Here is a 10,335-nt window from a genome sequence, read left to right as displayed (position 1 = left end):
GCTGAAAAGGCCAAAGCGAATAAGAATTATAAGAAAAGAAAGGGTTGCTTATGTCGAAGTCGAAGATGAGGAGTCTGAAATCTCTAATGACCCTTATGGTCTCGAGGAATTCGAAGTAGATTTGGCTGACTTAAAAGAAGCACCACCTTATGCTTGTAAATTACTTACACCTTCGAATGGCAGGAACCCTGCCGAAACTGAAAAGAATGATAGATTTCCTAAAAAAACTTACACATTTGATGTTACCAAATGTGATGAAATCTTCGATTTATTAGTAAAAGATGGCCAAATGATAGTGCCTCCTAATACCAAAATTCCTCCATTAGAACAACGGAAGAAAAGAGGCTTCTGTAAATATCATAATTTTTTAGGCCATAAAACCTCACAATGCTTTCTTTTCAGGGATCTTATTCAGAATGCAATTAAGGATGGACGCCTCAAGTTCGCTGACAGGGGGAGAAACCAGATGAAGGTTGACGCTGACCCCCTCAACATTGCTGACACAAATTATGCTGAACCTGTCGAAATCAACATGATTGACATGGTGGAAGTGGAGGTTGTGAAGGAAACAGGAACTGAAGGTTATATGCTAGTTGGAAAGCAGGCTACTGATGGCCTAAATAATGATGTTCCCTTTGGAATTTCTGTCGAAGGTGAACAGGTTGTTGATGTCGAACCAAAGGCCACTAAAGGTCTTAATGGGAAGGCAATTGAGGCTACTAAGGGCCTAAGGAAGAAATTTGAGAGAAATTTCAATCGCTGATGGCGCCAACCTAGGTGTCAACATGGTGGATCTGAACCAACCCCCCCCCCCCCCAGAGATGGAGGAAGTGGAGAGGTGTCTGAAGATAGAGCAAGAGGGAATGCGGTTTGGCTATCCCAAAGCCAATGAGAGCCTACGTGAATACCTTTAGAGGTGTCACAAAAGAAATTCTGACATGTTGTTGTGCCCAAGGTGTAGCATCATGATGTGTCGAAGGGTGGCTGAGGACTATGAAAGATGGCAACGAACTGAGACTGAGAGAAATTGGAGAAAGGAAAGCCAACTACTGTAAGTGTATCCCAAGCCTGGAGAAAGCCTTCTTGGTTTTATTGTGCGTTGCTACAAGTACGAAACAGAATGCTTGATGTGTCCCAGATGTGGGGCAGTTTACAACGGGGAATTGGCTGAAGCGTTCGAGAGAATTCCGTCTAACCAAGGTTGGGATGGACATGGAGGTAACCCGAATACGTACATATTCGACAAGAGGGGAGTTCCTAGGAGGCAAGACAACCCTCACCCAAGGGAGAAAAGAGTTATGTTTAAGCTTCTGGCTGAAGTCCCTGAGGACAAATGGACTCAGGTGGGGTCGAAGAAGGGAAAGTGGAAAAGTTTTTAGGATGGAGGAAGAACCTCTTAGGCTTATAGAAAACACTTCCAAGCATCTAAGAGAGAGGCTATCAGACGGGAGAACTACAAAGGAAAGAATCCCATGTCAAGCTCCTAGTGGATAAGACATTAGAGGTTGAGGAAGGCTGAAAGAGAGATGACTTCGAGGGAGATTGGAGAATCCAACAACAGCATGGTCCCCTCAAATGTTACAAATTCGACCAAACCCCCTGTAGGAAGGAAGTTGTTTTCATCTGAAAACAAAAACACAAATCAGAAAGTTAAGGAGGAACAAATAAGGGAGGAAGAAATGCTCACTGACGACTTTGAGTCTAATGGAGTGTCATCTGTTAATATAAATTGCAATGTGGTATCAGTTCTGCCATACGAATATAATCAGGAGACGGAGATTGAAGACAATGAGGAAGCAGATGTTATGGAGATGGCGAAGCATAAACCTGTGTGTTACTATGTTCTCAACAACGGCGCTGTCGAAGAGCAAAATGCTATTTTTGAAAGGCCTCACCAAGGGATGTAGAACTATCTCAAGCCCCTATACATTAGAGCTAAAGTTGAACATGTGGGGGTGAACAAAGTTCTGGTGGACGGAGGAGCAGCAGTCAATCTGATGCCTCAGTTCATGTTAAAAAAGATAGGTATGTTCGATACTGATATTAAACCTCACAATATGGTATTGTCGAACTATGAGGGTAAGAGAGGGCAGACTTTGGGTGTCATACAAGTAGATCTGACTGTTGGATCAATCACAAGACCAACAATGTTCATGGTGATACCTGCGAAAGCGAATTACAACTTGCTGCTAGGAAGGGAATGGATCCATGGAATAGGGGCAGTTCCTTCGACCATGCATCAGAGGGTATCCATCTGGAAAGAAGATTGTGTAGTCGAAAATGTTGAAGCTGACCAAAGTTACTTCATGGCGGAAGTGAACCATGTAGATAAGAAGAACTTCGACAGTAACTTGGCTCATATAGGACCATGCCACCCAACTGAAGACATCTAATCCCCAAATAAAAATTCTTTGTATTTCTTGACTCTACATCCCAATGGCTTTCAGTGGGATAGGGAAATTATGGGGGACCCAGAAGAAGGGGAATCATCTGAAGTATGACCAACAGGATGGGATGAAGACCTGGATTATGCTTGAGTCTTCTTTTTTCGAAAAGATTTCGGCCTACATGGCTGAGAACAAAAGAAAAGCGGCTCTCGAAGCCGAGATAACTAATATGGATGACGAAGCCATATATGGTGAAATTTATAATGCAGGACCTGGGGAGTACTTTAAACCAAAACCCCCTGACGAACAGGTGCCTATGGAATTAACAGACCAGGGGTTAGATGCCATCTATGACGAAGAGCCTCTGGGATTCGAAAAAGATCCAGTGACGTCGAGTGCGAAGATCTTAGTGCAAGATCCCCTTGAAGAAATTGATCTTGGAGATGGGAGCACAAAAAGAATCACCTACATCAGCACTAAACTGGACCCCAAGTTGAAAGTAAGAGTAATTGAACTGTTAAGAGAAAACAAAGACTGCTTTGCTTGGGACTATGATGAGATTCCTGGTTTGAAGAGGGAACTAGTCGAATTGAAGCTGCCTATCAAGGATGGCAAGAAGCCCATCAAGAAGACTCCAAGGAGATTCGCCCCCAGAGATCCTCTCAAAGATCAAAAAAGAGGTCGAAAGACTTCTTTGATGCAATTTCATCAGGACCATAAGGTATGTCGAATGGATTGCAAACATAGTTCCTGTAATTAAGAAAAATGGCTCTTTAAGAGTATGTATAGACTTTCGTGATCTAAATGCAGCAACTCCTAAAGATGAGTATCCAATGCATGTGGCAGAGATGCTGGTTGACTCAGCTGTAGGCTATGAATATCTTAGCATGCTTGATGGATATTCTGGATATAACTAGATTTTCATTGCTGAAGAGGGTGTTTCCAAAACAGCCTTTCGATGTCCAGGGGCAATATGCACTTATGAGTGGATAGTTATGCCATTTGGTTTAAAAAATGCTGGGGCAACATACCAGCGAGCAATGAATTCTATATTCCATGATTATATAGAGACATTTATGCAGGTTTATATAGATGATATTGTGATAAAATCTATATCATATGAAAATCATCTAACCCATCTCAGCCAATCATTTGAAAGAATGAGAAAACATGGCTTATAGATGAATCCTCTTAAATGTGCATTCTTTGTGCAGGATGGAGATTTTCTGGGCTTTGTGGTCCATAAAAAGGGGATAGAAATCAATCAGAATAAGACGAAGGCTATTATGGAGACCAAAGCACCATCAACTAAGAAATAATTGCAATCATTATTAGGAAAGATAAACTTCCTGAGAAGATTCATCTCAAACTTAAGTGGTCGAACTCAAGCCTTCTCTCCCCTCCTACGCCTGAAACAAGGGAAGTTCAAATAGAATGATGAACATCAAAAGGCATTCGACAAGATCAAGCATTATCTGACGAATCCTCCTATCTTGTCACCACCATGTGGAAAGAATCCTATGAGATTGTATATATCATCTTCCGACACTACTATAGGTAGCATGTTAGCACAAGTGAATGAAGATGGTGTCGAAAGAGCCATTTATTATCTTAGTAGGGTTTTAAATGATGCAGAAACTAGATACACTTCAATAGAAAAGTTGTGTCTTTGTTTGCATTTCTCTTGTACTAAACTCAAGTATTATATAAAACCTATTGATTTATACGTCTCTTCACACTTTGATGTCATTAAGTATATGTTATCGAAGCCAATAATGCACAGTCGAATTGGAAAATGAGCATTAGCCCTCACTGAATACTCTTTAGCCTTTATGCCTTTAAGGGCAATGAAGAGACAAATAGTATCAGACTTTATTGTAGACCATGCAGTGGTCGAAAGTCCTCAACTTCAAGTCGAGTTAAAACCTTGGAGATTATTCTTCGACAGTTCCACTCATAAGGATGGAAGTGGAGTTGGGATCATGATAATTTCTCCTGATGGAATTCCAACAAAACTCAAATATAGAATCGAATGTCCCCTTTGTTCTAACAACGAAGCAGAATATGAAGCCCTTATTGCAGGACTTGAGGCTTTGTTGGAATTGGGGGCAACTAGGGTCGAAATTAAAGGAGACTTAGAATTAGTAATTAAGCAACTAACGAAAGAGTACAAATGTATAAAAGAAAATTTAATTATGCACTTCGTCATTGCAAATAGGTTGCTCAAAAAATTTGAATACATAGACATAAAACATGTTCCTAGAATAAAAAACCAAGAAGCTAATGACTTAGAACAAATAGCGTCAGGGTATAGAATTTCAAAAGAGAAGCTAGAGGAACTTGTCGAAGTAAGAGGAAAAGCAATGGCTGCCAGATTGTCTCCGACAGATTTGGAAAGCACTCAGTTAGGATATGCTAACAAAGAAGAGTTTAAAGTACTGGCCATTGATACCTTAATGGATACAGATTGGAGGAATCCAATTATTAATTATCTCAAGGACCCTTCGATAGATACAGAAAGAAAAACCAAGTACAAGGCTTTATCTTATGTTTTGATGGGGAATGAATTATTCAAGAAAACTCCTGAAGGGATCCTGTTGAAATGTTTAGGAGAAAACGAGGCATACTTAGCATTATCTAGTGTACATAGTGGAGCTTGTGGAGCACACCAGGCAGGCCATAAGATGAAATGGTTGTTTTTTAGATATGGAACGTATTGTCCCACCATGTTAAAAGATTATATAGAGTTTGCTAAGGGTTGCCAAGAATGTCAAGTACATGCAGGAATTCAACATGCTCCTGCAAGTGAGCTTCATGTAATTATCAAGCCTTGGCCTTTCAGAGGTTGGGCATTAGATCTAATTGGGGAAATTCGACCTACTTCATCAAAAGGTCAAAAGTACATCCTTGTAGGAATTGACTATTTCACTAAATGGGTCGAAGCAGTACCTTTAGTAAATGTGGATCAAGAAACTGTCATTGAATTCATTCAAAGGCAAATATTATATAGATTTGGGATCCCAGAAAGTATAACAACATATCAAGGATCAGTTTTTACTGGTCAAAAGATGCAAGAATTTTCAAAGGAAATGGGTTTCAAATTATTAATATCCACACCCTATTATGCTCAAGCCAATGGGCAAGTCGAAGCAGCCAATAAAGTAATAATTGGTTTAATAAAAAAGCATGTAGGGAAGAAGCCAAAAAATTGGCACAAAACTTTAGATCAAGCACTTTGGGCTTGTCGAACCTCCCCTAAAGAAGCCACTAACACTACACCTTTCCAACTTACATTTGGACATGATGCAGTATTACCTGTCGAAATCTACTTGCAATCAGTGAGAATCCAAAGACAAGGAGAAATTCCATCTGACCTATATTGGGAAATGATGATGAATGAACTGGTTGATTTGGACGAAGAAAGGTTGCATGCATTAGAAGTATTAAGAAGACAGAAGGAGAGGGTAGCAAGAGCATACAATAAGAGGGTCAAAGGTAAAACTTTCATTATGAATGATTTAGTTTGGAAAGTTATATTACCTACGGATCGAAAGAATAAAACATTAGGAAAATGGTCTCCACATTGGGAAGGACCTTTTCGAATTTTAAAAGCACTTTCAAATTGTAATACCCCAAAATTTACCCTTCATTTTTCCTGGAAGCATACGCTTTACACCTCATGCATGCATTCATTTTTAGGTCATTTAGCATTTGCATTTCATCATGGCAATTGGAATATTTTTTCAAAAAAATAAATAATAAAAAATAAAAAAACGAAAAAATAAATAAATAAATAAATAATTAAATAAATAATCTCAAACTTGGACCTCTCTCAAAAGCCCACCAAGCTACCAATATTAGCCTATAAATACTAGAGTTTCATTGAAACAAAGGAGACAGAAAAAGGAAGAGAAGCAAAACACTCTGAGGTTTCCTTGGAACAAAACCCTGGACAAAATCTGGAGAGAAACCTAGACAGAGAGAGTGAGAATTAATCTGCAGCAACCTCCAGGCAACTCTGAAAGGTTCATTCTGACTCACACACTTTGTAAATCCATCCGTGCCATTTGATTTCAACCGATCTCTCCAATCAGGTTTGCCCTATATCCATCATCTTTATGCCTTTAATTTGAATGCTCTAAATGTATGAGGTATTATGGGTGAATTTGATACCCTTTTGATGCATGTGTTTGACAAGAGGTTTAGGCCTCCTACCCTTGGTTTCTTTTTGTGAGCTTTTTATGAATTTTAATGGCATGATTCATGTGGTTACATTTTGATTTGGGGGCAACTCTTGGTTACCCTATTTTGTTTCTCTAACCTGTTTGTTGAGTTTTGTTTTGTGAGGGCTCACATGACTCTTGCAGAGATGGTTTGCCTGGTGTTCCACTTTATTTGTGGGATACCACCTGGAGTTTCATTCCGATTACCTGTACTGACTCACTTTCTTTGATGGTGTTTAGCTGGGAAGGATCCTTGGGTTTCCCACTCCTCTAATTGTTGTTACCTCGGATCTTCATCCGTGTGGTACCTTTTACATTTTTCCCGCATTTTACTGCTTTCCTAGCTGGAAGACCTCGATAGAAGGCAATGTTTTTGTGTGTTTATTTTTTTTTACAGGTTCCTTCGTCCAGGACTCCCTTTGCATGAGCATCTCAAACCCTAACCCTTCATTGATTTTTCTTCTCCTAAACACACGTTTACTCCTTCTACTACAGGAGAGTAAGTCTCCAAAGGTCGAGCATCTGGTAGATTGCGTAGTAACGTCGTTCGTCCAAAACCCAATCCATAACCCCGTAGTTAGCCGAACTACGGCTTGCTCTGATTCTCATTCCAGATGAGATACGTAGGCATAAGACGCTATGTCTTAGCGAGCACACATCCCCCCAACCCATAGGTCAGCCGAGCTACGAAGACTCTGATTCTCATATTCAGATGAGATACGTATGCAGTGGATGCGACATCCGTGCGAGTCATTTTAATTTAACCCCTTTTTTAGTAAACAGCACAAGATAAACTCACACCCTTTAGACAAGAACTACAAAAGTGGATCCCGTAGAGTACTACGGATGCGTAGGGGTGCTAATACCTTCCCTTCGCATAATCGACTCCCGAACCCAAGATTTGGTTGCGCGGCCTTGTCTTTTCCTTTCCCCTTTTCAGGTTTACTTCGAGCGTTTCCTTTCCCTCCTTTGGGATAAATAACGCACGGTGGCGACTCTTCTGTCATTTTCTTTCGCCGGTTGTTTTTTTCGCACACTGTATTTTTCAGGTTGCGACAGCTGGCGACTCTGCTGGGGAAACAGTTTCCCTAAGCGAGTCCCTCCTAGCTTTTGTAGTTTGTTTGTTTATTGGGTGTTCATGCTTTTGTACAGTTATTTATTTACCTGCTTTACCTTATTGCATTGTGTACATATCATTGTTGTATCTGTTGGCTGGCTATGGCTGCTTGGTGATCTTTGTGAGATGAGTTCTATACCCGAACTCGAGTGCACTTAGGATAGGAGAATGGCATAGTCTTGTCGACTTGTGTGGAGTTATTCCTTAGCAAGTTGACTTGCAAGCCCATTCACTTGGTGGAGGTTATGTTGAGATCAATAATGTCACACAAGTAAGTTGTGGTTAGACATTACTTTTTCAATATAGACCTTAGAAGCCGAGGACCTTAGTTTACCAAACCCATCTTGGCCTATTCGTAGGACGTAGTGCGAAAGTCGTTCAAGTGTAAGATTTGATACGATTGTTACGCGATACTACACTCATAAGAGTCTCTCTCGAGAATATTTTTGGAATACGAGTAGTCGTTCCTCCGATAATATCCGAAAGATGGGATTATGACTATGGGAACCTTTTGTAGAACATGTTTGGCAGGTTTAAACCTTATTACACTCCTTTTGGGTGGTTCTTAACCTAAACTCCATGCTCGTGACTTGCAACAAACCCTCGATTCATGGTTGATCCGATCAGGTATCCTTAATATCAATGAAACTTGGGTGTTGATAAGGTGTAAACCATAATCCACCAAAATGGGTGGTTGATATTAAGGATAACATGATCCATCCCATGACCTTTGTTTGGTGTGCTCTTAATTTCTCTCCAGAAAGTGCAACCTGACAGATGTTCAAGCAGATACAGCAATCCTGATTCCCATGCCACTGCACTGCATTCACATCATTTTGCATCACATCATTTTGCATTCATAATCATTCACACATGTTTATCCATTTATGTGGGGTTTATATCTTCTACTTGATTCTAGTCGGAATTTTCTTGGTTCTCATCAACGGCTTAGTCTTTTTTTTTTACATCGTTTATCTATTGAGAGACTGGAATCAAGGGGGTAAAATACCTTTGGAATTGATAAACATGTCATTGCATTTACATATTCATTAGCATGTCTTGCATAAAAAGTACCGCCACAGTGTTCTCAGTTTGTTTGGTGTTCCATCACCAGGATAGTTGACCCAGGCATTCACCGGTACGGTACCCGCAGAAACCAACAGAGAGTAATGGAAAGCCAACATGCAGAGTTCGCCGAGATGAAAATCCGCTTGAATCAATTCATGGATGTGGTTCAAGGGGTGGCTCAGGGACAATAAGAGCTCAGGCAGATGATACAGAGGAATCCCCCTGCTTAACCAGAGACGGTGACTGATCCTCCAGCTGGAGAGGCTAATGGACCCAATGGACCGGGGCCTATCCCAGTCCTACATGTCACCTCCGGTCAACAGCCCGTTCATGATGATCAGGACGATCAGTTCCCCCTGCTGCAGGAAGACTTTGGTATGGGTCATGGTGTGGACCCCATGTTTAGAAGATTGGAAGACAATATTGAGAACTGCAAAGCTTTTAAGCACGTAGTTCAGGACCTCATTGATTCAAAGGCCGTTAACTTTGCACCAGCTCCTAATGTCGTCAACAATCCCATGCCCCAGCATGGTGGAGCCAACGTTAACATGGTTGAAGGAGAAGTCAAATTAGTCTCCGCGGTCAACAATGAAGATGGGGATAGTGATTGCAACATCGATAACTGGGTGCGTCCGAGGATCCCGGGTGAAGTTCTCAACAATTGGTCTTCTGAGGAGATTCTCCAAGCCACTTGTCTGGAGGAGTAATTTTCTTTGTTTATTCATGCATATCCAAGTCTTACGTTCCGCCAGGGCGTAATGACTCATTGTAGGGCTCATCTATGTGACACTTGCATTTTTTATCATAAATAAAGGACGTCTTTTTGCATTCAAATATTTCGTTCCCTGTCTTTCTATTTTTGCAGTTTTTCAAAAAAAAATGACAATGTTTTGTTTAGTTTCCACTTTTTTTCTTTTTTTCACACTCATAAACACATACCATCACTCATGCAAATGTACATCACCGGATCCTATTGATAACGGTTCTGCTATGGCTCGCTTCGACTTTGAAAATCCAATCTTTCAAGCTGAAGAAGAAGGTGATGAAGACTGTGAACTCCCTGAAGAACTTACCAGGTTATTAAAACAAGAGGAAAGGGTCATTCAACCGCATCAAGAGTCTGTTGAAGTGATTAATCTCGGCACCGAGGACGCCAAGAGAGAAATCAAGATAGGGGCTGCTTTGGAAGACAATATGAAGAAGGGGTTGATTGAATTGCTGCGAGAGTATGTTGACATCTTCGCTTGGTCTTATCAGGACATATCAGGGCTTGACACAGACATCGTGGTACATCGCTTGCCGCTCAAAGAAGGTTGTCCTCCGGTCAAGCAGAAGCTCAGAAGAACAAGACCAGAGATGGTTGTCAAGATAAAGGAAGAAGTGCAAAAACAGTTGGACGCAGGGTTTCTAGCAGTCACAAATTATCCGCCATGGGTTGCAAATATCGTTCCGGTACCTAAGAAGGATGGAAAGGTACGGATGTGTGTTGACTACCGGGATCTGAACAGGGCTAGTCCTAAAGATGATTTCCCCTTACCTC

At 40.9% G+C, this 10,335-nt stretch overlaps 1 protein-coding gene across 1 annotated transcript; it reads left to right on the top strand.

The window, feature by feature from the left end:
* The first annotated feature begins 4,582 nt into the window (after nt 1-4,582).
* LOC127082081 (uncharacterized) lies at nt 4,583-7,037 on the top strand. The gene is made up of 2 exons (XM_051022308.1): nt 4,583-5,203; nt 7,008-7,037. The coding sequence occupies exons 1-2, from the start codon at nt 4,583-4,585 to the stop codon at nt 7,035-7,037; spliced, it is 651 nt and encodes a 216-aa protein (XP_050878265.1).
* Nucleotides 7,038-10,335: the final 3,298 nt, after the last annotated feature.

Source organism: Lathyrus oleraceus, chromosome 5 (assembly GCF_024323335.1).
Source record: "Lathyrus oleraceus cultivar Zhongwan6 chromosome 5, CAAS_Psat_ZW6_1.0, whole genome shotgun sequence".
Taxonomy (NCBI): domain Eukaryota; kingdom Viridiplantae; phylum Streptophyta; class Magnoliopsida; order Fabales; family Fabaceae; genus Lathyrus; species Lathyrus oleraceus.
Note: the sequence above shows the minus strand (reverse complement) of the source record. Positions and strands in the feature narration are given on the sequence as shown.